This window comes from Benincasa hispida, chromosome 6 (assembly GCF_027475165.1).
Source record: "Benincasa hispida cultivar pf3 chromosome 6, pf3_genome.v1.1, whole genome shotgun sequence".
In the NCBI taxonomy this organism is placed as follows: domain Eukaryota; kingdom Viridiplantae; phylum Streptophyta; class Magnoliopsida; order Cucurbitales; family Cucurbitaceae; genus Benincasa; species Benincasa hispida.
In genome coordinates this window covers 110,210-138,182 of record NC_143483.1, presented here as the reverse complement: position 1 = coordinate 138,182, position 27,973 = coordinate 110,210, and the positions used below count along the sequence as shown (strand labels likewise).

General features: G+C 35.6%; 1 protein-coding gene across 1 annotated transcript; it reads left to right on the top strand.

Moving 5' to 3' along the window:
* Window positions 1-7,181: 7,181 nt before the first annotated feature.
* On the top strand, window positions 7,182-7,510 carry LOC150035318 (uncharacterized). Its single transcript, XM_090314287.1, has 2 exons — window positions 7,182-7,227; window positions 7,355-7,510. The coding sequence occupies exons 1-2, from the start codon at window positions 7,194-7,196 to the stop codon at window positions 7,495-7,497; spliced, it is 177 nt and encodes a 58-aa protein (XP_090170413.1). The 5' UTR covers window positions 7,182-7,193; the 3' UTR covers window positions 7,498-7,510.
* The last annotated feature ends 20,463 nt before the right edge of the window (window positions 7,511-27,973 follow it).

The following is a 27,973-nucleotide window of genomic DNA, read 5'->3' as shown; positions in this document are numbered from 1 at the left end:
CAAACTTATCAATTGTATAAGCTTTTGCATAACTAAAAAATATGTTATCAATTAAAGAACCTTTATAAGTTAACTTCATATTTTGCAAAAGATGTCGTTGACAATCACAATACTCAGCAGTTGGAAAAATTCATAACACCTTTTGGAATGCTAAGATGTCGATAAGAAATAATGACTAATCCCTCTTGTTTGCCAAAACTATTCTTTATATTCTCACAAAACCATCTCCATGATGCATCATTTTTAGAATCAACAATACTAAAAGCAAGAGAAAAAAAATTGATTGCTACTGTCAACTATTGAAGCCATAAGAAAAGTCCAAACATATTTACAATTCAAGAATGTGCCATCAACAGATATAGTAGGTCTACAATACTTCCAACCCTCAATTGGTGCTCCAATAGTAACATAACAATACTCAAAATGCCCATTTATGTCAGCTTCATAGACCTTGAATGTACCTAAAATAAGATAAACATGAAAATAAACAATTAAGCAAGTTTATAAAAGGTGTATAATTGATTGGTGTCTATCAATGATAGCTTCTATCATTGGTTCAAGTCTATTATCGATAGCTTCCATCGTTTTCATGTCCTCAGTGATGAATGCTATTAGTGACAGATTTCTACCAGTGATAGAAGCTATCACTGATAGACCATGCAACCTCGTTAATAAGTTGGAAACAAAAAATGGATTCCTTTCTTCAAACTTCATAAAAAATTTTGGAATCAAAGTATATGATTCACGTGCATCGCCTTTTAAAGACTTCATTATGTGGTCTTTTGCCCTCCTTGCTTTATAATAGCTAAAATTTACTCCAAATTTCTTATGGACTTTATTTACAATTGTGGGGGTTGATGCTCTAAATCTCGTGGGTCCTATAGTTTGTAATTGTAATATACAAATAACTTATTTATCAAATAAAATAAGAGGTATTTTATTTAACATTTAGTAGCATTAACCCACAAAACCAATAAACTAAGATCCAAAGTTATCATCTGTAACTTAAATATGTATGTGGAGACATACAGATGGATTGTGTTTAAGTGATAACCTAAACGGTGTGTAATAGATGGATAAGGCCGGATACCTATCCTAGTGACACTATGAATATGCCCCACTTTATAATTGTTACAATTGTTGTAAAGTTCTATAAATGATCTGATCTTGATCATTCATGTGGAAATATATGAGCGTGGTGTTCTATACAAAGAGTTTGTATAAGATTGGACTACGAAATAAATAGTCCCACTATATAATACTGTTGATAGAAGAGACTTACATTTCACCAGGATGACCATAGGTGACTTGACCTGAATCCTGAGTGAATTGTGAAAACTTGCCCATGAAGGCGGTCCTTTGATCTACATACGTGAGAGTGGCCAGTATTGTCGACTTAATATACCTACCATTTTAGAGATTCATCTGATTGGGGAGCTGGGAACACAACTACAGAAGAAGAAATTCACTTCTTCTCTATAATTAGAGTAAGTAGAGAGATTTCTCCCTTAAAGGCTTATTTTAGAGCTTGAACAATGCGACGCCATACCCTCTCCTAGCCCTAGAGGGGTTTGGTCATAGTTGGGCTATGACTTAATATTTGTTAGAGGGATCAGTGGTACTTAAGAGTTAGATGTAACTACAGGGTCAAAACGATAATTTTGGTTTAAACAGTACTCACTAGCAATTTGTGAAAGATCATCACATCATTGATTGGTTATATCCAATTGACACATAAATATATTTGTAATGCGAAGAGTGCAACTGTCGGTCTTTAGTAGAATGATAGATAGTTAATTGAAGTTGGTTAATTTAATTAAAGAGTTTAATTAACTAATCAACCATTAGAGCTTCAATATATAGGTCATAAGGTCCCCTCTATAGCTCGACTAGGATTATTGAGAATTGAATTAATTTTGGATTAATTTGAATTATTCAAATTAATTAGGGATATTATTAATTATATTGTATATATGTATTTGATATATTATATTATAAAGTTTAATTTGAGAGGAAATAAATATTTGAATATGATTCAAATATTATTTATGTGAATTGGATTCATATAAAAACTATAGGTTAAATTTTAATATGAAATTTATTTATATTAAATACTATAGATTTAATGAGAGAAATTTAAACTATAGATTATATTATATTTGCTATAGTATAAACTAAAGGTTATATGTTATATTAGATATTGAAGGAAATCAAACATTAGGATTTTTATGAGCAGCGGAAGGATCGTTCCAAATTCCATTCGAGTTGAACATACACAATTACAGTACAAGAACGGAAACTAATAGGTCATGCAACAACTAGAAATTACAGCATGCTAAATGATAGAATTAAGGGATAGAGTATGTGTACCTTTAAAAAAACATTCTTCAAACTCCCTCGATCAATCTATAAGCGTCCAGAGCACAGCAGCATGAACCAACGATCGGTGCATAGCACAATCAACAACACGAACACAATGAACGGCCAATGGCTTCTCAAAACTAATCAAGTTGAGTGAGGAAACCACCACAATGATTATCTTGGTATTCTTGATGTGAGAATCCAGGATTCGTGGGCTCTGTATGATCTTGGCTTGAGGAAGAGACTAGAGAACAACGATCGTGTAGACGATCGAACATTACTTGATGTTTTTTCCAAAGAAATTTCAAGTAATTAAAAACTACCGGTGTCAAGTAACGTAGATTTTGTAGTAGTGAAGCATAGTACAAACACTCCAAAGTATGAGGTGTCTTGCGTTGAAGGCTTTGTAAGATGAGAAGGATTAGTTCCTTTGGCCTATAAATACCACCACAAGGTGACTCTTTAGTTCATAATCCGAAATCCTCTTGAAAAACCTTAGGAAAAGTGTTTGAGAGCAGATAGCCATGCATTGATCAAGAAGTTCCAAGAGGAAGAGATGTTGTCGAACAATGAGGTCTGGAAGTAGCATCAACTTGGGACGAGAAGTTCTCCCAGAATACTTGTGTGTTTTAAGTGATTTCAAAGCCACTTGAAAACTCTTAGAGTCTAGGTTTCAAGGTAGGGCTACCAGAGAAGAGACTTCAAGGAATCAAACTAGAGAATGAAGAAAAGATAGAAGGGTCGAGCTCTTAGGTAAGCTTGGGCCAGTTTTGATGATTTGAGAATTCCGGCCAAACCACGAAAAGTTCTGAGCTAAGATTTTAAGATAAGCTTTCTGAGATATTTTAAAGCATGTTTGTAGAAGGACATATCTCGAAAAAGGCTTAGAACTATGCTAATCTAAGCTTGAAGCTGAATCTGGTATTTAGGGTTCAAAAGAGAGCGGAGGAAACCAAGGAACTTCTAGAGAGAAAGGTTCCTACCTTACCAAGGTGAGTTGTATTTTCTTTTATGTCTTAAACATATCTTTTAGAGCATATGTATATGCTTGTGTTGTGAATGAGTAAATAGCATGAGAATGAAATTATATGATCGGGATATTAGAATGTATCAGCAAGCAGCGGAAGCAACGATGATCAATAAGCACTCTAATTCATTAATTTTGACAGAAACTAAAGCATGCTTACATAGTAACAAGTGGGTTTCAAGTCATACCTTTGTAGAACTTCTTCAAAGCTCGATTCTCAGCTGTTAACTTCTCCAAATCTTGTTATAGACCACCTCAAGATCTTCTCCACTATTTTCTTGGAGCTTTAGATTGAGTTGTAGGTCTCAAAATAAGCTTGAATGAAGGAAACTTGGAGTTATTTTGTGCTGACATGAGATGCACCTCATTCTTGGAGTTATTGAAGTCAAAGAAATGGGTTTTGTGTGAGCTACTTTGAAGATGATAATGGAAAAAACCGATATTCCATTTTGTGATTTTCTAACTTGTCTATTTTTACAAAATTGATTTAAAAAATAAAATTGATTTATAAAATTGAAATAATTTAGATAATTCTAATTAATTTAATATCAATATTAAATTAATTTTACATAAATCCACCTTCATATATTTAAATCATATTTAAATATTAATTCTCCAATTTCATTTAATTCTTAAAATTAAACATGTAATTATATCTCATATAATTACTAATTCCTTTAATTCTAATTTGAAGTTTTCAAATTAACTTATCACGCTACTCTAGAGCTAATCCATTTACGAGCTAGTAGGGGGACTTCGTGGGCCTACAAATCATGGGCTCCAACGATCCGAGATTAATTGGCTAAACTCATTACACCGTATTAACCCCCATTCGTTAACTAATGGGTCACTCCACTAAAGTCCATAGTTGAATTTCCCTCATTGTAGATATATTATGTCCACTCGATATAACCATGATTAGTAAGTTAACCCTTCACAGGTTGTTCGTAATAACGGTTGGGTCAAATGTCCGTTTCACCCCCGAGATTACCTTTTGTTCCTTAAGTTCTACTGATTCTCTAATAAACAATTGATTTATGATCCAATCAACAAACCGAGTCCCTCTCGGGTCAATGAGAGGGTGGAGCCCCTTGTTCAAGACCCAAAGTTAGCACTTAAGGGAACAACCTCTCTACTATCCCTAAAAATGGGTATGAGTGAATTCCTTCTTGACCCTACGTCCCCAGCTATCTACCCGATCTTACCCTTGAAATGGGAGTTTATTGAGCCGACGCAGTTGAGCCAACCCTCACCTATGCAAATCTAAAAATAATCCCGAATAAACAGAAGTTCATAGTTAGCTCAGGATTAAGGTCAAGTTACCTAGGTCATTGCTTTGAAATAGTCGGTCCTAAACAGTAAACAACCTTATAAAGTAAGAGTAACTGATTTTGTGATCCGATCTTGTACAAACCCATTTACACAGGACGCCCCCACTCCTCATGTCATAACATGTATGAATTAGGATCACTTCGTTTGTAGCACTTTACAACTCTTTGTAACAACTACAAAGTAAGTTGCATCCAATAGTGTTACCAGAATAAGGCACCCAACCTTATTCGTATACTATAGATCAGTTAACTATAGAATAAGCGGGGAGCTATGTGCACATAGGAGACATCGAAAACAAAGAGAACGCAAGAGAGTAAGCATTTATGATTAATATCAGTTAACTATCTACCGTGTGTGTAGGTAGAATTTGAGATCAGACTCATTCAAGGCTGAGGTTTGAGTATTAACCTCGTAGTTATGATATGCTTGTTATTATGAGTTGATTTAGACTCTAGAAGTTGCTTACCACTCACTGAGCTTATTGAAGCTCATTCTATTCTTTCATGTTTTTCTTTCCAGGTAGCGAAAGGTGAGGAGTTCCAGGGTGCTGCTAAGGTTAAGGTCTGCCACAGCTACAGTTACATTCAGATTTTAAGAGTTGTTGTCATAAACTTTGTAGTTAAGACTAAGAGTTGTATAAACGTTGTACTGTTTGTAATAAAATGAGCTTAATCATACAGTTGTTGTTTACATCTTTGGCTTAAAGTTTTATGAGAATAAAGAGGTTTAGTTGGACAGTAGGTATCACAAAGAATGGTATCTGCGGTCCTTCACGCCTTCCCTCTAGCTCAAGAGGTCGGCTCGAGGCGGGGTGTGACAGTGTGTATTGAGAGTTTTGAGCTTAGGGTTTGTCTAAGCCTGGACTTCCATGTATTATTGAAAATCCTTGTATTTTGTTGTTGAGATTTTTGGTTTGGCAACCATTGTAGAACTCGGGAGGAGTTTGATTTGATTTTGTATTTAGGGGGAGCCTGAGTACGTTGAAGATAAAGAAAACTCATATTTAGGGGAGCCTAAATTTGATGAATGGGAGGGGATCTCACTCTTAGGGGGAGCCTAAGTATGTTGTATTGATGAGATTTCATACAAAGCTTGGAGAAGCATTTTTTTTGGAAAAGATGAGAGTTCAAACTTAGGGGGAGCCTAAGTTGAGACTGAAGAGGTAGTTGTATGTGAGTCATTGAAGAGAGAGTATATTAGATAAGTATTTTTGTTGTGATTGCCAAACTCTTTATATAGTGAAGTTGCGTTCCATCAGGCACACTACCCCCAGACGTAGGTGAATTTGCACCGAACTAGGTTATCAATCTCTGTGTATTTATATTTTTATTTTCCTTCGTGTTGCTCCACTTGTCATATATATTGTCTATGCCATCGTGCTTGACATTATATTCTATGTTAGATCCACCCTATCCTTTACATTACCTTCACAATATTGGACGAAAGCTCCTAGCCCTAATTTATGTCCATAATCCTCCTTTTACATTCTATCTTCTCCATTAAATACAACTAATGAAGAATGGTATGAGATGAAACCCCATATTCATAGCCAAATAAAGTAACAACTCATCTACAATGGGGGAATGAAAGAAGAATTGATACAACAAATTCAAAATATTACACCTTAACAAACGAATTAAAATTTAGCAAAATTAAGATTAAAACCCATTTAATCATTTCTCCAGTTATTACCCATGTTTATATTTCTTATATGTAGGGATATAAATATATACATATAAAATCTGATATATGCCATTACAATGAGCGAGAATAAAAAGTGTAGATAAACTATTACAATATATATTAATACTATGAACAATAATATATTAAAAAATGAAGAAAAAAAATAATGTAACATGAAATACCTAAATGATAAGAATATTATATTATATGGTTCGAAAAAAATAAAAATAGAAAAAGAAAAATGTAGCATGCAGAGAGAAAATTAAAAATGGAGTTAGAGAACTGAAGCTTATAGAAATCTGTAATTGGCTAGAATTTTGTCAGTGCTATTGAATGTGGCTCAAACAAAATTATGGAGATGTTGCAAGAAAAACAATGAAATTTCAAAAAGGTAGGATTCTAACATATTAAAATTAATTAAAAAATATTGAAATGAAACACCCTAAAAAAATGTTACCAACTTTTGTGGACAATGTTAGAATATTTCTCAACTCTAAATTAAAGCCTGGTCAATTGGCCCAATAATATAGAACAATTCAAACCACATCATATGACAAGTGTCACTTCTGACAAATCACAAACTAACACGTGGCATGCAAAATTATTGATTGTGGCATTGCTTTCAACTAGTGATTGGATTGTAACTACTATATATAACTCTCAAGTAGTTTTATTTTCTAAATAAACAAAACTCTAAAAGCTATATTCATCGAGTCTTTCTTTGGAGTTGTCAGCTCCTTTTGGTGTTTTTTAAAATCTTTACAAAGAAAAAATAGATAATTCTCAAAAGATGAGCTATCATGTAGGAGAAGTCAAGAGTCAAGCTCAGATTCGCTTGATTTTTACTATATAAATTTATTTATGCCATCATTTAATAATATATGCTACATTTATTTTGTGCTTGTGTGATTAAGAGGTGATAAGAGTAATGTGTTAGTTTATGTTCATATATGCAGGAGAAGGTGAGCAATATGATGGACAAGACAAGCGATGCAACCCAATTAGCTAAGGAATTAATGCAAGAAGCTGGACAACAAGTGAAAGCTAAGGCACAAGGGCCTGCTGATGCTATCAAAGATGCAATTAACAAATGAAAATTTCTCCAATTTTTTTTTTTTTAAGATCTTTTCACGGGCTCACTTCATTTTTGTTTTTCCTTAAGAGTTTTTTTTTTTTCTATTATTGAATAAAGATAGTATTATGTAAGAGGCTTGAAGAAAAAAGGGTCTTATATGGCTCATGAACCTTTTCTACCAATAAAAACCATGGCTTTGAAATGGGTCAAACCTAGTTTATTTTGATCATTGTCTGATTAAAAATTATAATTATGACACAAAATATATAAATAAAATATCAATTTATATCCATAAATTTTGAATGTTGTACCAATTTAAATCCTAAACTTTCATAAAATATACCAATTTTTATATTTCATTATGTTTTATCAATTTAAACCATAAATTTTCATAAAGTATACCAATTTTTATATTTCATTATGTTTTATCAATTTAAGTCATACAAAGTATTATTTATCTAAACAAAACATAATAGACAATTAATACTCTTACACTTTCATAAATAAATTAAATTAGACACTCGATCTTTCATTAAAATTGTTTTTTTTTTCAAAAAATACCCTAAATGAGTCATTTATACCAAAAATTACTGAAAATGTGAACATATGCATTTTTATATCCAAACATAAGTCTGGAATGGTTGCCTTTGCCTTTTTCGTTTTGAAAGTTTGAAACTATTTTTCTTGACACTTGAATATTACTAATTCTATCCCTATGCCATAAAGAAAGAAACTAACAAAAGGCTATAATTAGTATATGCCATAAAGAAAGAAACTAACAAAAGGCTATAATTAGTATATGCCATAAAGAAAGAAACTAACAAAAGGCCATAATTAGTATATGCCATAAAGAAAGAAACTAACAAAAGGCTATAATTAGTATATCAATTTATTTTAGAATTTGAACTTCTTTTTGTTCTTGAAATATTTTGAATTTGAACTATAATCATATTTAGACTTTTTCTTTAGTATCAGACGGTTAATTTATAATTTTTGTAAAGAATAAAATATTAGAGTGATTATTCTAAAAGAAATTGTTGTTTTAATATTTAAATTGTAATTTAACTATCAATGACTTTTTTAGTTAAACTTTTAACTTTTTTTTTTCTTCATGATAGTGGTTGAATAAGAAATTTTGGCAAATCACGAGTTGCCACATCATCAATGAAAACCCGAGTCTATTGGAAAAATTATGAGTTGGATTGGGCCGAGTAATTAAAGTCACTTGGGTCCAACCCAATTCAAACTCATGGTGAAATTTTGGGCTAAATTAAAGATTAAGCTCAAGCCCAATATTTTGGTCCAACAACAAATGGGCCGAAGCCCAACTTTAGCCCAAACCCAATTCGGGCCTAATTAGACCCAAGCCCATGTAAGGCCCATGAGAAACCTCTATAAATAGAGTCCTTATCTCTTCATTTGGAGAATGTTGGAAGAATTGAAGGCAATAGCCCTTTGAAGATCTAATGTCTGAAGCTCCAAGCATCTGAAGAACATAACTCCTCCAAAGCTTTGAAGATCGGAAGATACTAAAGCTTTGAAGATCAGAAAATATACTAAAGCTCTGAAGATTAGAAGACACTAAAGCTCTGAAGATCAAAAGACATATCAAAGCTCTGAAAAATCAGAAGACACTAAAGCTCTGAAGATTAGAAGACATATTAAAGCTCTGAAGATTTAAGCTTCCAAGATCCAAGACTCAAGCTCTCAAGTGCTAAAGATCGAAGCTTCTCAAGCTTCAAAGACTAAAGCTCGCAAATTCTGAAGAACTGAAGATCTGAACTATTTGAAGCTTTGAAGATTAGAAGATTTAAACAAATTGACCGTATCTTCACAACTTAATGTTGAAGATTCAATCTCTTCAAACCCAAGAGTCAAGCCCAAGCCCACCTATGAACTCTATAAATAGAGAAACTGTCCTATTTTGGAGGGGTCAACAATTCTACACTCTAGAGTGCTTAGAGGGAGTTCTCTACAATCAGAAAACTCCTTGACTCTTGATGTTAACCACACTTGAAGACTAAAGTCCTTTAAAGATACAAACATTCTGAGAACTAAAGTCTTTTGAAGATACAAGCATTCTGAAGACTGAAGTTCTTTAAAGAGATGAACATATTAACCACGCTGGAAGACTGAAGTCCTTTAAAGAGATGAACATACTAACCATGCTGGAAGACTGAAGTCCTTTGAAGACACAAACATTCTTCCAAGACTCCAAGCTCAAGAACATCTATACGCTCTGCTTCTATACATCAAGTGTACGCATTCAACCGAGATAGAATCAGAAGATCAAGTACTAGAGATCGAACCACATCACATCAAATCAACATCAACATCAACACGAACTCAAGTTCAACTCCACAAATCAAGTTTCTCCAGAAGCCTCATGCGAACACTGATCATCCAAAAAGATCAACAAGCCCAAAGACCGATCATCCAAGAAGATCAACAAGCCCAAAGGCCGATCATCTAAGTAGATCAACAAGCCAAAATGCCAGTCATGCAAATAGATCAACAAGCCCAAAGGCCGATCCGATCATCCAAGAAGATCAACAAGCCCAAAAGTCGATCATCCAAGAAGATCATAAGCCCAAAGGCCGGTCTTCCAAGAAGATCAACAAGTCCAAAGGCCGATCATCCAAGAAGATCAACAAGCCCAAAGATCGATCGTCCAAGAAGATCATCAAGCCCAAAGGCCGATCATCCCATAAGATCAACAAGCCCAAAGGCCAATCATCCCAGAAGATCAACAAGCCCAAAGGCTGATCATTCAAGAAGATAAACCAGCTTAAAGATTATATTTTATTTTTAAAGCATCAAAATATTATGTATTAGAGATTGTACTCAATTTCCACAAAATTAATACAAATACAAAGTTCAAGTTCCACGAAATAAATTTCTCTTGAAATCTCGTGCGAGCAGTGGTTTTTTCTAAACAAAGAGAGTTGATTTTGAAAAAAAATAGCTGACTGTGTTTGGTTGTGCATGGGAATTCTATAAAAAATTTAATAACAAAAATTATGTTTGTATTTAATTTATGAAATTAAGCATGAAAATTTTCTATAATTATAATAAATTAATAAATTAACCAATAAACAACATTCAATATATCGATAAAAAATTTAATTGATTATGAATCAATAATAATTTCAGTTATAAATATTTAAAAAATTGAGTAATTTATAATTAAAATTGACCAATTGATATATTTAATGAACGTCATACTAATTAATTAAGTTAAAGATTATTAATTTTAATTTTAATTAAATAATATAAGAATATATATTTTAATAAACAATATATTATATAAAGTAAAAAAAAAAAAGAGATAAAAATATGATATATTAATAAAGAACACTAAAAAGGTAATGTAAATATGATATGCTAATAATGAATGAAGTAATAGAAATTAATCGCTATAAATAATTAACTGATCAATAATGATGATTACATGTTCATAATGAATGATCGAATTAAAATTAATCGCAATAAATAATTACTTGATTATTAAAAAAAATAAAGTAGTAAATTATTATCATTGAACTATTAATTTAACTAATTCTAGTTTACTAATAAACATATTTAAGATAATGTTGGCTAATAAATTACTAGTTTATGTAAAAAAATAATTGCATTCGTTTAATAAAATTTTATTGTAAAAATAAGTCAAGTAAATATTTTAATAAATTATTATTCATTTCTTAAAATAAATATGTATTTTATTTTCATTAAATTCATATTAATTACATAATTAATTAACTGTATTTAAAGTGAAATTATATTTAAAATAAAAAGAGGAGAAAAGAGAAAACTCGCAGTTTTGGAAGGGAATAGAAAACCTTTGTCGGTGGTAAATCATGATGTCTGGGAATAGTTGGTCATAACTTATTCTCAGGAAAATGGCAGAAAACTATGAAACAAACATGAGATTTGGATACTTGTGTCAATTTTCATGCAGAAAACTCTCCGACCAAACGACCCCTAAAAATATACCAATTATAATTATCCATCTAAATTAAAAAAGTGTAGGAGGGACACTATAGAAAAAAACGCCTACATTAGCTTAAAAAAATGCAATAATAGATCTTTTATAACGTTTTCTGCAAAGTCGTGACAACCCAAGCTATTAAAAGTATGAGACTTCTTCTAGCATTTTTAAAATGCTATAAAAAGTCCAACCATTTTATAGCCTTTAGTAACACGCTATGAAATACTAGACTATTTTTGCCAACAAGAGAGTAGCTCAATTGGCATAGTACTTGTACTATCAACCTCGTAGTTTGAGGTTCGATTTTCCCACCCCGCTTTAATCACAATACTTTTTTTTTTATAAAAAAAATAGATTTTTTATAGCGTTTTTGCACACCATATTTGATCTTTATAAAATGTATTATAACATTTCGAAAGAGCTATAAAAGTACATTTATACCCCAAATATGAAGTTATTGTTTGTGTATTATAGCATTTATTTTCATCTACAACTATTTGTTTAATAAAAGTTATAATAAGCCTTCAGATGTTCAAAAAAAAAAAAAATGATAGCTTTTATAAACATTTTATAGCTGTTTTTTAGGAAGAACTTTTTATAGCTTCTCGATTATGTTCATATTACTATTATTGTGTTTTATACCTTGCTACACATTAAAGTTGAAATAAAGAAAACACTTATAATCTACATAATCAAAATAAGCATTCTTACAAGAGTGATATAATAAAAAAAAAAAAAAAGGAAAGATACATTAATTAGTATCATATATTTGGAGATGAATCATAAACTTTTATAAATTACAAAATATTGATTGAAAAATCCAGTTACCTCCAATTTCGTTCTATTTGTTGTCTAGATATTGCATGCATTGATTGTCCTTCAACAACCTACAAAAAGTCATTAAGGGTGTGTTTGGTATGTGATAAAAGTAGAGAGTTGAGTTGAGTTGAGTTAGTAATTATTATTTGGAGAGTTAAATTATCTGAGGAGTTAAATTGTATGTGTTTGTTTGCAGAGTTGAGATGAGTTGGTAATTATTTTTTGTGTTTGTTGTGCAGAGTTGAGTTGAGTTGAGTTGAAAATATATTGATTTTTAGGATTAGTTTTGAGGGGATAAAAAATGGGAGTTTTGAGTGGATAAAAAAGAGGGTTTTAATAACCCATAGGTTTTCTTTATGGGCTTAACAAACACGGGCAATAAATATCCACCCAATCTAATAATCCATACCCATTTATTAAATACCTCCTAAATTATAAAAGTTAAGTAAAATTATTGAAACAAAGAACAAAAATAATAAATAGATATACATACAAGTTAAGACTTTGTACCTTTGATGTGTATCTTATGATGATAGAAGAAACAAACAATTGCATAATATACACCTAATTAATCAAATTACAAATATAGTCACAAGGATAACTCTCCTAAACTTTTTCACTCACAACAGTCTAATAGAATCCTTGAAGTTATTTTTAACCAATACACCTATTCTTTTTTTGAAAATGCAATGAGACTCTTCATTAACGTAAGGTACAAATAGTTCCCCGTCCTATCGTAAGATAAACAAATAGTATATGAAGAGAATTAGGTTCATACACTACACAAATAATTGAATAATTGCACATCTAATCAGTGTGTATTTATTTTTCTATTTTCAGTAATGTGTAAGTGCAGAAAATAAAAGAGTAATATTCCTTATTTTCCTGTCAATATACTACAGTTTTAACTGTCATTTTTTATTAATAAAAAAATAAAACATTGAATTAATGATTGGAAAAAGTATTTTATTAATAAAAAAATATTAGATAATAGAGTTGTTGGAAATGGCATGACCCTCAGATGATGAACAGGACAACAGTAAATGGTTAGGTCATGGCAGTCGAGCAAAGAATAAAACCTGCAAAACAGAAGCTTGTTATAGGCTGAGTTACAGAGCTTACTCTCTTTAAGATGTTTCATGGCTCTACCAAAATGTGCAAGTAGGTCGGAATACTGCTACGTCGTCCCCAAGATAAACAACCTGATCGAAAATGCACTGTTATCGATCGGAACACACACCCTTTCTGACTAACTGATAAAAAAATGGAAAGTGGAGTGAAAAAATAGGAGAGGAGAACTGAGAACTTTCGAGAGGATTGTGTACAGAGGACGGTGGCAGCTGCACATGTGTGGGACGTCCACCGAACCCATGTTGGTCTATTTTCTCACTCTTTCCAAAAAAATGAATACCCCTTTGGGCCCAAACCCAAAGTTCAGGGTTGAAGTACATAAGGAAGACTTCCAAATAAAAAATTTTCAATGTGGAATTCTCCAACCAAAAGTTGGTTCCCTCTTATTTTTGAAAATTAATTAAAGGGTTGTGTTTAAAGTCAACTCCAAATGAATTGCTTCATTAGATAACGTCGAAATTTAACAAAATAGAGCTTATTTGTAAAGTTGAAAAGCATAAACTGCATAAGAGGAAATACCTATGCAAATCTAAGGATAATCCCGAATAAATTGGCATTCATAGTTAGCTCAGGATTAAAGTCGAGTTACATAGGTCAAGCCAGCTCAATAAGCCTCCCATTTCAGAGGTAAGACTGAGTAGATAGCTGGGGACATATGATGCAAGACGGAATTCACTCCTACCCACTTTTAGGATTATGTGAGAGATAGTTCTTAAGTACTGATTTCAGGTCTTGAACAAGGAGCCGCACCCTCTCATTGGCTCGAGAGGGACTCAGTTCAGTGATTGGATCACAAACTAATTCTTCATTTGAGGATCAGTGGATTTAAGAGGCAAGATGTAATATGGGGTAAAATAACATTTAACCCAGCCGTTATTATAAACAACTTGTGAAGGGTTGAGTTACCAATTACGGTTAAATCAAGTGAACAGAAATATATCTATAGTGAGTGGAGTATAACTGCTAGGCTTTAGTGGAGTGATCAAGTAGTTAACGAATGTTGATTAATTCAATTTAAAAAGTTTAACCAATTAATCTCGAATCATTGGAGCTCATGATCTGTAGGTCCATTAGGTCCCCCACTAGCTCATAAACGGGTTAAACTTTAGAATAACATGATGAGTAAATTTGAAACGTTCAAATTCGAATTAAGAGAATCAGTAATTATATACGATATAATCAAATTTAATTATCAAATTTAACGAAATTGGAGAATTGAATAATATTTAGATTTGATTTAAATATTAATTACATGAATAGAGATTTATGATTATGGAATTGATGCTTTAATAATTTAATATTAGATATTAAATTATTTTAATTAAATTGTTTCATTAAATAAATTTTATTTAAAATTACTTATTTGAATTAATTTTATTTAAAATTGAAAATTGAAATTTTGAATTTTGTGAAAATTCAAACTATATAAATCAATTTTTTAAAATTTGGTTTTGAAATTAAATTAAAATTTAAAAATTGATTTAATTTTATCAAAAATTGATTTTAAACCAATTTTCAAATTAAAGTGGGTTATTCCCACTTTTGACACTCAGTGCCCACTTAAATTCTTTAAGTATGTGGTGTCAAGCCTCTATGCAATGTGATTGCATACTGGATCTGAATAAAATAATTTACATTCAGCTCAGATTTGGGACATGCAGTTTGTAAACAAGCTGGTTTTAGTTGAAGAAGACTTCTTCAACTTGTGTACACCAAAAACTAGTCTTCCTCTCCAAAAATTCCTTTGAATTCAAACTCTTCTTGGATCTCACAATCCAATCTAAGGTCCAAGAGAATAGTAGGGAAGATCAAATGATGGTCTACAACCATTTGGAGTGAAGATTCAAGCTAATTTTGTGGATTGAAGAAGTTCTTCAAAGATAAATTCTGAAACCCTCTTTTTCCTAATAAACATGCTTTCTTAAATGCTAAACTTAATGAATTAGAGTGCTTAATAATTATAATTGCTTCTTCTTATTGCTTATTAACTCCAACAATTGGTATCAGAACATGATTTAAGCACTCAATTCAGGGTAATTTTAGTTTGGTGGGTGTTTTTAATAGGTAGTATGAAAATGGTTGCTGATGTGGATAATCTCTATTCATGTAACTAATATCTAAATCAAATCTAAATATTATCCAATTCTTCAATTTCGTTTAATTCGATAATTAAACATGTAATTATATCCTATATAATTACTGATTCTCTTAATTCAAATTTGAATGTTTCAAATTTACTCATCATGCTATTTTAAGGTTTAATCCGTTTATGAGTTAGTAAGGGGACCTAATGAACCTACAGATCATGGGCTCCAACAATTCGAGATTAATTGACTAAACTCTTTAAATCGAATTAGACAACATTCATTAACTACCAGGTCACTCCACTAAAGCCCAGTAGTTGCACTCCCCTCACTATAGATATATTTCTGTCCACTTGATTTAACCGTAATCGATAACTCGATCCTTCACAGATTGTTCGTAATAACGGCTGGGTGAAATTCTATTATCCCCCGAGATTACATCTTGCTCCTTAAGCCCCACTGATCCTATGATGGACAATTGATTTGTGATCCAATCACTAAACCGAGTCACTCTTGGGCCAATGAAAGGGTGGGACCCCTTGTTCAAGACGTGGAATTAGTACTTAAAAGAATAACCTCTCTACTTGTTGGGGTTGATGCCCTAAATCTCATAGGGTCCTGTAGTTTGTAAACACATGTATGAACAAAAATTTTGTGATATATAATATATTATTCACTTTAGTCTATGAAATATGAGATATTTTAGTTGCATTAACCACAAACAATAAACTAAGATCCCTGGTTATCGTTTTAACTTAAGCATGTATGTTGAGACATACGAGTGGATCGTGCTTTAAGTGATATCCTAAATGGTCTGTAGTTTATGGATAAAGGAGACAAACTTTATCTTGGTGACACTACGAGCAACCCGCTTTGTAGGTGTTACAAATGTTGTAAAGTACTACAAATGGTCTAATCCTGATCATTCGTGTATTAGACATGTGAGCGAGATGCTCTATACAAAGAAGTTTGTATAAGACTGGACCACGAAATGTTTAGTCTTGTTATATAACATCGTTCATGAAAGAGACTTTCATTTCACTAGGATGACCATAGGTAACATGACCTAAATCCTGAGTGAGTTGTAAACTCCTGCCTGTGAGGTCGGTTTTTTTATTTGCATGGGTGTGAATAGCCAGATCGCCGACTCAAACCTCCCACTTTGGGGATTCGTCTGATTGGGGAGCTGGAAACTCAGCTACACAAGACGGAATTCACTCATTCCTCCAAATAGGGGTAAGTAGAAAAATTGCTCCCATAAGGCCTGATTCCGGGGCTTGAACAATGTGGCGCCACACATTCTCTTGGTCTGAGAAGGGTTTACTCATAGTGGGACTATGATGTATCATTCATTAGAGAAACCGGTGGTATTTAAGGAGTTAGATGTAACTATAGGGACAAAACGACAAATTGATATAGCTGTACTTATGAGCAATTTGTGAAGGGTCATCGTACTGTTGATTGGTTATATCCGATGGACAAAAAATATATCTGTAGTGCGAAGAGTGCAACTGTCGGGCTTTAGTGAAATACCTGACAGTTAACGGATGATGGATATCATGATTAAGAGTTTAGTTAGTTATTCACGTATTGTTGGAGCTTCAAGCTATAGGTTCATAAGGTCCTTTGGTAGCTCAATGGATTCAGGTTGAGAATCAGTTTTTGGGCTAGTTTGAAGTGTTCAAATTAACAAGAGGGAATTTGATTATATATGATATAATTAAATTAATTAAATTATATATGATATAATCAACAGGGACGAACGTAATGAATGCAAGGTTGCTTCCATATCTGGAAGTACTACTCGCTCTAGTTAACACATTCTTCTAATCTTCTCCCGATAGATCAGAATGGCATCTTCACTTCTGCTCTCACAGGTGAAGATGTCGTCTAGCATGCCTTAGCTAAACGCGTTAATCTCTTTAGCACACATTAAGTTACTCGTTTAATCCATATTAATTACCAAGGGATTAAGAAGACTTCGTGAAGAAAACGATTAACGGAGGAACAGAAATAGACAGAAAAGTGGGAATGGAAACGATTGAGACATTTAATATTTCTATTCAGCGTCTGATACATGATTTGTAAATGAAGAGATTAAGAAGATGAAATATAGTGATGAATAGAGTTAGAAACAAATACAAATAAGCGCCAACGTCTTGGCGCCGATCTGGATGGAGATTTTCTTGCCGGCGTGGATGGATCGTGTGGAAGGATGAGCTTCCCTCTCAGGCTTGCTCACCAGTAGTAGGGATCTAAGTATAGAGCTTTGTGGCAGGGATTTGGTAGAATCGCTCTGAGACTCAACTCTCGCCTTGTCTCTTCTCTTCCCGAATTTCTTCCGATCAGCACTCAGCCCAGCCTCTCTCTCAGTAATCTAGCATCAATTTGCCCCATATCAAATATATTTTTCACTGAAGTTTATGGGGGTATTTATAGGTGAAAAGCTTTGACTCTTGGCGGTGGACCCCACTTTTTGTTATGGAAATTCCGAAGATGGTGGGATAATTATTCCTTTTGTTATGCAATCAGACCATCGAATCTGCACAACGGTTAGTTGCACACGTGTCACAATCCTCCGCATTTGCGTTGCTTAGCTGCATCTTTCGATCGGGTGCTCACATGCGATGTTGTTTTTATTATCGCATGCGGTTGAAATTCCGCTCTGGATCGACTGTCGCATTGCGCTGTCATTGCATTGATCGTCTCTTCATTGTTGATTGACGAGCGCAATGTGACAGAGATGCGTTTATCAGTTTGTCTTGAGCCTTGATCGCAAGCAGTGACTTGGTTTCCTGCAAAACAGAGTAGAGATATTCTTTTCTTCCATCTTCATAATTATTGTATTTCTAAGCTAATTTTCATACAATCGATGCATATTTACTCACTTTTGGCCACAATATCTATATAAGGCAACATAAATAACTTGTATTTCTACAAGTTATCACCCCGCAGGCGGTCAGACTTGCCTGCACAATGTCACTACTGACATTGTTCCTTCCCATAAGATCCAGGGGCTTCTGAATTACTTAGTAGCATTCCCAGTGTTCTATTTCGAAACTCGACTGCCAGTTGCCCCACCTGGACGTCCAAATTCCTTATGAAAGATGCTTGGGATTGCATAACCGCATCATTTTTCTCGATATACTGCTTCAGTAGAGCTTACAAGGACGATGCATTTGTAGATGTGTTTGATGAGGAAGGTTGGTTGTGCGATTGCCTCTATTGGTGGTGACTCTGATTCAGACCTTGATGAAAATCTAGAGGGTTTCCTCGATTCTAGGAATTGTTCTATCAATTCCTCTGACCTCCCAGGTCATTGTTACCTCCCCAACTGAAGTTAGGATGGTTCCACCAACCTGGGTTATATGTGTTGCTGTACGGGTTATTCAGAATGGAGTACACTGTCTGTGGGTTCGATGGGCACATTTTTGCTGAATGACCTCCTCCGCATTATGCACAGCTGATCACTGCCACTTGTGCCAGAGTATTGACTTACGCTGCACCTTGAGAGAGTGTTTCCTGATTAATTGTCATCGTCTGGAGGAGTGAGGTTACTGCAACCATTTGTGCGGCCAATGTTGTCATTGTATCAGCTAGTACAATGGCATTTTTTGCTATTCTTCTCTCTGGGCCTCTTCCCCTGTACCTATTGTCTACCCAGTCATTGTGTTTTGCGAAATGTGATCCAAGATGACCTTGGCTTCAATGTAGGTTTTTTTCCATAAATCCTCCTGCTGCGGAGGTCTCAACAACAACTTACGTTGATCTGTCCAGGCCGTTGTAAAAGGTTTCCATCAGAACGCAAACAGGAATCCCGATGTGTAGATAGTTCTTTACCAATCTTCTGAATCGCACCCAGGCGGTGCTGAAAGTCTCGTTTTCCATCTGTTCAAAATTCAACACATCCCTTTGTCTTCATGCGTTGACTGCGGGCGGGAAGAATTTCTTCATGAATCACTCGACCAACTGGTCCCAAGAATTAATTTCATTCAGCTCCAACGAATGAGCCCACCTCTTCACTTCATCCCTAAGTGTGTACGGGAAGAGGTACAGTCTAATTCCTTCCGGAGTCACGCCGGGAATGGAGAAAGTATTGCACATTTCCACGAAGCTGGTCAAATGTGCGTGGGGGTCTTTGATAACTTGTAGAAATACAAGTTATTTATACTGTTTTATTTAGATATTGCGGCAAAAAGAGAGGGAAAGTTGCGTCAATCATATACAAATTGGCTAAGAAATACGAAAAATTATGAAATGTCATAAATACGCCCACTAACACCATTGTGATGGCGAATAGAATGTTTCAGTCTCTGTTTTGCAGGAAATAGGTCACCGCATGCGTTAATGGCTCGAAGACAAAATGTAAAATGTATCTACATCACATTGTGCCCATCAATCAAGAACGAAAAGATGATCAACGCAATGACGACGCATGCGACAATCAATCCTAAGCTTTAGCGATCAACGCAATTTCAACTGCATGCGGTAATAAAAAACAACACCGCATGCGGCGATAGATCAAAGATGTAAGGAGCAATGCATTTGCGGAAGATTCTAACAAGTGTACAGCTTTTAGTTGTGCATTTCTGATGGATTGATTGCGTAACAGAAAGGAATTTTCCATTTTGCCATTTCAGGAACTACCATAACTATACAGTGGGGACCACAAATTTAAAGAGCCAAGGTCTTGCCTATAAATAACTTCTTCAAATTCACTGAAAGATATACATAGATACATAGAGACGTGCATATACTGATACTGAGAGAGAGGCTGGTCTGAAGTGACTTTACAGAGTAGATCCGGGAGAACGACGAGACTAGGCTAAGAAGTGAGTCTCCGAGCAGAGAATTCTTCCGACTCTCAAAGTTGAAGCTCTGTGCAAAAGTCAATTCTACGGGAAAGCAAGCCTGAGAGGGAAGCTTTCCTCTCCACCACGTCCACACGCCGGCAAGCACAATTCTCCGATCGGGATCTGTGTCAAGACATTGACACTTCTTCTGTATTTGTTTCTATCCTCTACTTCATCTTCTGTGTTCATCTTCTGTAATCTCTCATTCACAAACATGTATCAAACGCTTAATTTTAGAATTAAATGTTATCATCGTCACCATTATCATCCTTCTATCTCTTTCTATACTTTTTCATCCATTTTCTCCATGATGTATTCTTAATCCCCGGGGTAAAAAGCGAGAATTAAGCGAGTGAGTTAATTTGTGTTAAGGAATCAATTATGTTTAGCTAAAACATGCTCAATGGCATCTTCATCTGTGAGAGCATAAGTGAAGATGCTATTCCACCTATCGAGAGAAGGTTGGAAGAATGCGTTAACTAAAGTGAGAAGTATTTCCAGAGATGGAAACAACCTTGCGTTCATCACGTTCATCTCTGTTTCACCATAGACATATGGGAACGCGGCCAATCACTAAGAGGTGTACGCTAAGGGAAAGTGGAACCTTAGTTGTGTCCTCAACACGATTGACAAACTTGCGGTGTTTTTTACTCTTTACTCTTTCTCTTTCTGCTTCATTCATAAGATTTTCCATCGCATACATCGATTCTTTTGTACAACTTCACAGTCAGTCCTCGACCCCAGTATCCTATATCGTGTATCATGTATCATGTATCATGTATCATGTATCATAGTAGTTTAGAAATTTACTTTATTAACGCATTTTTAATTTCATCGCAAATTATATTTCTATACTGTGAACCCCGAATCCTAATTTCTCTACTTGAGTAGATTCCCTACTGAGATCAGTGTGATGAGTAGGTTGTGTTGGAAGCTAGTGTGGAATGATAGAGAAAAGAGTGGAGATTTGAAGAAAAGAGGAAATTTGGAAGTTTAACTTTTGGGGAAAATTTGGAAAATTTGGCTAAGTATAGAATTTTGTGTGGAATGCGTTGGAAGGGTGTGTTGATGATGGCATGCGGCTGAAGAAGGAAAAATGGAGATGATGCGTTGGAAGGCACAAGGGTAGATAAGGCATGCATTGGAAGGCAGCCCATGTGTCAAGCAGCCTCGGCCAGCGCCCTTGCCCAATGCGTCGAGCGGCCAGCCAAGCGCCCATGCCATATGTCGAGCAGCCTCGGCCAGACGCCCTGCCAATGCGTTGAGCGGCCACGCCCATGCGGTCAGCGCCCTGCCGAGCAGCCATGCCGTGCGTTGAGGTGCCCTGCCATGTAGCCAAGCGTGCAGCCCATGCGGCCGAGCGAGTGAGCGATGGCCAGAATACACCGCACGCCTATGCGTCGAAGCAGCACGCCCATGCGTCGAGCGGCTAGCCTGTGCAGCACGCCTATGCGTCGGTGGCCAGCACTATGCGCCCAGTAAGCCGTGCGATGCTGCCTAGAGAGCCATGCGTCGAGGATGGATGGTCACCCTATGCGTTTGTGATGGCTAGTCCTTGCGATGCCAAAGTTGAATTGTAATGATAGTGAATTGGCTTTCTATGCGTTAATGATAGGCTATGCATTAAGTATGGATTATGTGTTGAACATCCAAGAGTTGGACGCATACAAAGGATGAGATCATCAGGAGAACATCATCAAAACCACGTGTCTTCTTGGGAGGAAAGCCTTAAGCCTTAAGAATTTGAGGTGGTGGCATCAGATTGGAGGCTCATGCGTTGGCAACGTGGGAGGAAGACATTTAGCTTATGTTGATCACAACATTGCGTTGATGGGGTGAGAAGGAGACACTTGGACATGCAGCCAAGTAGGTGGTGTCAACTCTGGAGAAGGTTTGGACACCTATAAATAGAGCCAAGAGACTTCATTTTTAGATCATAATTAAAAAATACCCTAAAAAGAGTGGGAGTGTTGAGCAAACCTTGCGTTGGAGCCAAATCCATGCGTTAGTCATAGAATTTCAAAGAGGACGCATTGGACAGTGAAGTTTGAAGAGGACGCATCAACTTGGGACGAGAGTTCTCCCAATTTACTCACACGTTTAGAGTGATTCCAAAGCCACATGAAATCTCTAAGAGTCTAGTTTTTAGGGTAGGACTGCCGGAGGAAAAGCTCGAAGATATCGTCCTGGAAACTGAGAAGAAAACAGAAGGGCCAGGCTGTCGAATCAGTTTGAGCCAGTCTTGAAGATTCTGTGATTTCGGCCAAACCACGAGAATTTCTGAGCTCAAAATTTAGGGTAAGCTTTCTGAGACATTTTAGAATATGTTTGTAGAAGGAAGTATCTCAAAATAAAGTTTATATCTATGAGTAATTTGAGCTGCAATTTGAATCTAGATTCTAGGGTTGAAAAGGGAGCCCGAGGTAGAAAAGAGAGCTACTATAGTGAAAAGCTCCTAAGCAATCAAGGTGAGTGGCTAACACATTTTGACTAAAACATTTGCTTAAAATGTTTGATTACAACGTGTTATAGAAAGCATGTTTTAAAGATGATTATTCTCATGCCAGCTAGTTTTACAAAGTGATTTCCAAGCAAACCATGAGTTATGTTTTAAACGCATGCATGTGTGAGAAATTGTTGAAAAGCGATTTATATGTGTTAAATATACTCAGTATGCATTAGTACCTTTAAAGCCATGTTTTTATGTGTTATACTTTACATGCTTTAAAGAGAGAAAGTCATTTATGACTAGTTTTACTTAAAACACGATACTGAAGGACATTTAAGAATGTATCTGCCCAACTAGATAACGAAGGACTTTGAGAAGGTATCTATTGGTACAGAAGGCCGTTTGAGAAGGTACCAAACCAACCAGATACTGAAGGACGTTTGAGAAGATATCTAAACAGAAGTACCTAAGGTATGATGGTACTTAGTATGGCCACGTGCACGTAGGTAGAGTCAGAGATTTAGCAAAAGGGTTCTCTCTTGACTAGTAGTTGGTGTTAGGATTGTTTTTATCCACAGTAGGGTTATCCTTAACTGAGAAACAGTTTTACTGTTTTATGATTAAAATAGCTTTATATGTTTCATGCTTGGAAAATGTTTATACTGCAGTACAAGTACTGTAAAAGCTTATATTTCAGTTAAACTCTTTATTGAGATTTTGCATGAGAATCAATTATCTTTCTTAAGTCACTCACTGGGTGCAAGCTCACCCCGTTTTCAAATGTTTTCATTTCCCCCCCTCCCCCCCCACAGGTAGCGGTCAAATCCTCTAAAGATAGCTCTGCATCTGCTCTGTCATTAAAGGATAAAGAGATTTGTAACCTGACTGTTTAGGTGGTTACTGTTAATATTGTATACATGTTACTGTTGTTCATATAGGGACTAGAGTTTTTGGGTTTTAGGACTTGTAAGTCTAGTGTTGTAATGACTCTAAATATGTTATGTTTCTAAATTAATAAATTTTTGGCCTAAAGACATTCCGCTGTATATAAGTTATATTTTGGTATCAGAGTTATTCCGCAAGAGTTATTAGGCAGTAAGTGTCAGCCAAAGGGTTGATAACCGCTGCAGCCACGCCCTTTTCTAGGCTAAGAGGGTGGTCTGGGGCAGGGTATGACATGTACAAACCAACATTCTTTATTCATTGTTAAAACCGGTTGCATGTATCACATAAGTATCGCATTTAACGACAACAATCCCGTATTCAACCTCGGATCATTATGAGAAACTTACGCTGGAATTATACTTGGTTTCTGTCACACCCCGCCCCCAAACCACCTTCTCAGCTTGGGAGAGGGATGCGACTGCAACAGTTATCAACCCTTGAGCTGACACTTACTGCCTAATGATTCTTGCGGAATAACTCTGATACCATACTATAACTTATACACAACGGAATGATTAAGTCAAGGAGATAAACTATAACAGATTAAGTAGACCCATCTTTTTATTACGACAGTGATATAACGTTTCTACAACTTAAGGACTTAACAACAAAATTTATAACGACAACTGTAAAAACTCTCCGGAAGTGTAATTGGGGCACTCGGCAGACCTTGACCTTAGCAGCACCCTGGAACTTCTCATCTTCCGCTACCTGGGGGGGAATTAAGAAAACATTTTGAAGAGTGTGAGCTACTAAGCCCAGTGAGTGGTTCTTTTAAGATGAAAATCACTTTGAAAATCATCATTTTTAGGAAATCAATCACATGCCAACACTCGCATTATAACTCATGCACAGTCAAAGATATAATCATGCAACCAGTAATCTTTATCCCAAAAGCTACACGTAGCATGCATATCATATCATCAATCAATACAATCATCTATGGAAACCTTCCTATGACCCCAATTCCCGCCAATGTGCACATCGACCATTTTATTTATCCCGCTAGTCATGCTTAGGTACTTGACCATATTTCCTGTTGGTCGTCACAGACTATTATTTCCCGCCGCCCGAAGCCGACCATTTTTTCTCGCCGACCATATTTTTCCCGCCAAGCACCTTTATTAAGCATGCTAACTATATCCCGGGCATAATCTCAGTTTCCACAGTCACACACAAACAATATCATGGCAATCATCCTATCATCAAAAGCATGTATTTTGTATCTATAGATGCATATATTCCAAGATCAAAGTATAAAGCTAAGTGAATACTCATAATATGCATTTACTATCAACACTGTATAAACACACAATATTCTTTATTTTCAAAGCAACATAACACTCACGATATATCGGAACTATAACACTATAACACTCACACTATGTGTTAATGATCAAAGCTATAACACTCACACTATGTGTTAATTATCAAAGCTATAACACTCACACTATGTGTTAATGATCAATGCTATAAAACTCACCTTAATTGCTTAGGAGCCTTTCTAATAGTTTCCTTTTCTACCTCGGGCTCCCTTTTTACCCCTAGAAACTAGATCCAACTTACAACATGGATTACTCATAGTGTCAAACCTTATTTTGAGATACTTCCTTCTACAAAAATATTCTAAAATGTCTCAAGAAGCTTATCATAAAATCTTAGCTCATAACTCTTCATGGCTGGAATCATCCAAACATCAAGACTGGCCCAGCTTACTCGATAGCTCGACCTCTCTGTCTTTTTCTCATTCTCCATCCCAATTCCTTAGAGCTTCTTCTCCGACAGCCTCACCATGAACACTAGACTCTCTTATCTTTCAAATGTCTTTGGAATTACATCAAACGCTTGAGTAGATTGGGAGATCTCTTCATCTCAAGTTGATGCATTCTCCTCCACTCTCACTATCCAATGCACTCTATTCTCCCCCTCTTTTTACGAATTTTATGATTTGTGATTTGAAAATGAAATCCCAACTCCCTATTTATAGGCATTCAAATTTCTTGTGGGATTGACAGAACCTACTTCGCTGCATGGCCAAATGTTTAATGTTTAATCCTTCCTTTATCAACGTAAGCTGACTTCACCTTGGTTCAATATGTTCTTCCCAAACGCATCCAACACAATTTCTTAGGGTTTAAGAATTTCTCTTGATCGGACACCTAAATTTTAATTGACGTTTGCCCTTACATCTTCAAGCTTTGTTTGTATTCAATTTAGGGTTTTCAATGCATAATCTATAAGATTGTGGCCAAATTCAATGCATAAATGCCCAATCGTTCGATGCACAGGCGGTTTCCTTCGATCGCGTGGGCGTGACATTCGAATGAGGCGTTTAGGTTGCTCTCGCACTCTCCCACTTTCTCGCTGGTCTTGCTCTCTCCACTTTCGCTCTCTCCCAATTTCTCGCTCACAATCTCGCTCTCTCCACTCTCACTCTCTCTAACTTTCTCGCTCAAAGTCTCGCTTTCTCCACTCTCGCTCTCTCGAACTTCCTCGCTCAAACTCTCGCTCTTCTCCAATCTCGCTCTTCTCCAATCTCGCTCTCTCTCCCATTCTCTCGCTCAAATCAATCTCACTCTCTCCCATTCTCTCGCTGCCTTCACTCTCATTCTTTCCAATCTCGTTAGATACTGTGAATATGGTTTATCTCCATGCAACTTCCACACGAATTTTCCCAATAATTTTCTATATTTTCCTCAGTTTTTCAATCCTTTCTTCACTATTCAGGATTTAAGTCTTCAAGGTTTTCTCTTCTTTTTATCCTTTTAGGGTTCTCTCTACTCGTACTCTAGGATCAAATATGGTTATCATAACTATAATACCAAAGCATTATAATTTACATTCACTCTTACTAATTGTTGATCCACAGAAGGTGACAATTATTACAGTTATTATGACAATTGTAAAATTATTAGATTATTTACATAACATAGGATTTAACTTCCTCCTAATTAACCCCTTAATCACTTACTTAAGTAGGAAAATGGAGATCCGGGTTTCACAGTTTCAGCGCAAGAAAACTTGTGACACGCACTACTTAATCGCATACTACGAGCATATCACTATCAACACATTCATTTAGAACGTAGTATCGCATAAAATTATCTTTATTGCAAAACACTTGAGCGCATATAGCACATCATTCATTTCATTCACAAACCATGCGTTAGAGTTAGATAAAGATAAAGTAGATTTTCTGTTACAAGTTTATGGCGCCGTTGCTGGGATTGGTAACGGTTAGTGTTGAATACTTTTGTGGTATTTTGCAAGACAGATCTCTGTTGTACTGTCTGTTTAATGCAAAGAACAGGTTGGCGGTTTATGAGTACTGGAACCGATCCAGAATTTGAAGCTGACCTAGAGATCGAGCGTACTTTTCGCACGAGGGCACGCTAGAACAGAGTTAGGCGAAGAAGGGCAAACGTGGCAGACAACAACGAGAGGTCCGAAGGAGATCAAGGGGTGAATCGACCAGTGTAAGATCCTATATTTCTTGCTGCTGATCACAATATCCCCATGAGAAACTATGCGGTGCCCAATCTTTACGATTTCTCGCCTGGAATTTCACGACCAATGGTTAAGGAAAACGCACGCTTTGAAATAAAGCCAGTCATGCTCCAGATGATACAAAACACAGGGCAATTTGGAGGTCTACAAGGAGAAGACTCGCACACCCATCTAACCACATTTGTGGAGATGCGTAGCACTTTCTCCATCCCTAGCGTCACCCCTAAAAGAATTAGACTTTACCTCTTCCCATATACACTGAGGGAGAAGGCAAAGAGGTGGGCTCATTCGTTGGAGCCAAATAAAATAACGTCATGGGACCAGTTGGTGGAATGGTTCATGAAGAAATTCTTCCCTCTAGCACTCAACGCAAGGAGACGAAAGGATGTGCTGAATTTCGAGCAAAAGGATAATGAGACTCTAAGCACCGCCTGGGTGCGTTTCAGAAGGTTGGTGAAAAATTATCCGCATATTGGGATTCTCGATTGCGTCCTAATGGAAACTTTTTATAACGGCCTAAATCGATCAACATAAGTCGTTGTGACGCCTTCGCAGTAGGAGGATTCATGGATAAGACCTACAAGGAAGCTAAGATCATCCTTGATTGCATTTCGCCAAACACGGATGACTGGGTGGATGACGGGTATTTGGGAAGAGACCCCGAGAGAAGAAGAAATGACAACGCCATTGTAACAATGATGACTTTGGCCGCACAAATG

Bases quoted from the DNA above. Each gene is read 5' to 3' on its own strand.
- LOC150035318 (XM_090314287.1), top strand. From the start codon at position 7,194: ATGAGCTATCATGTAGGAGAAGTCAAGAGTCAAG. The intron at 7,228-7,354 runs CTCAGATTCGCT...TATGTTCATATA, and splicing joins AGGAGAAGTCAAGAGTCAAG to TGCAGGAGAAGGTGAGCAAT.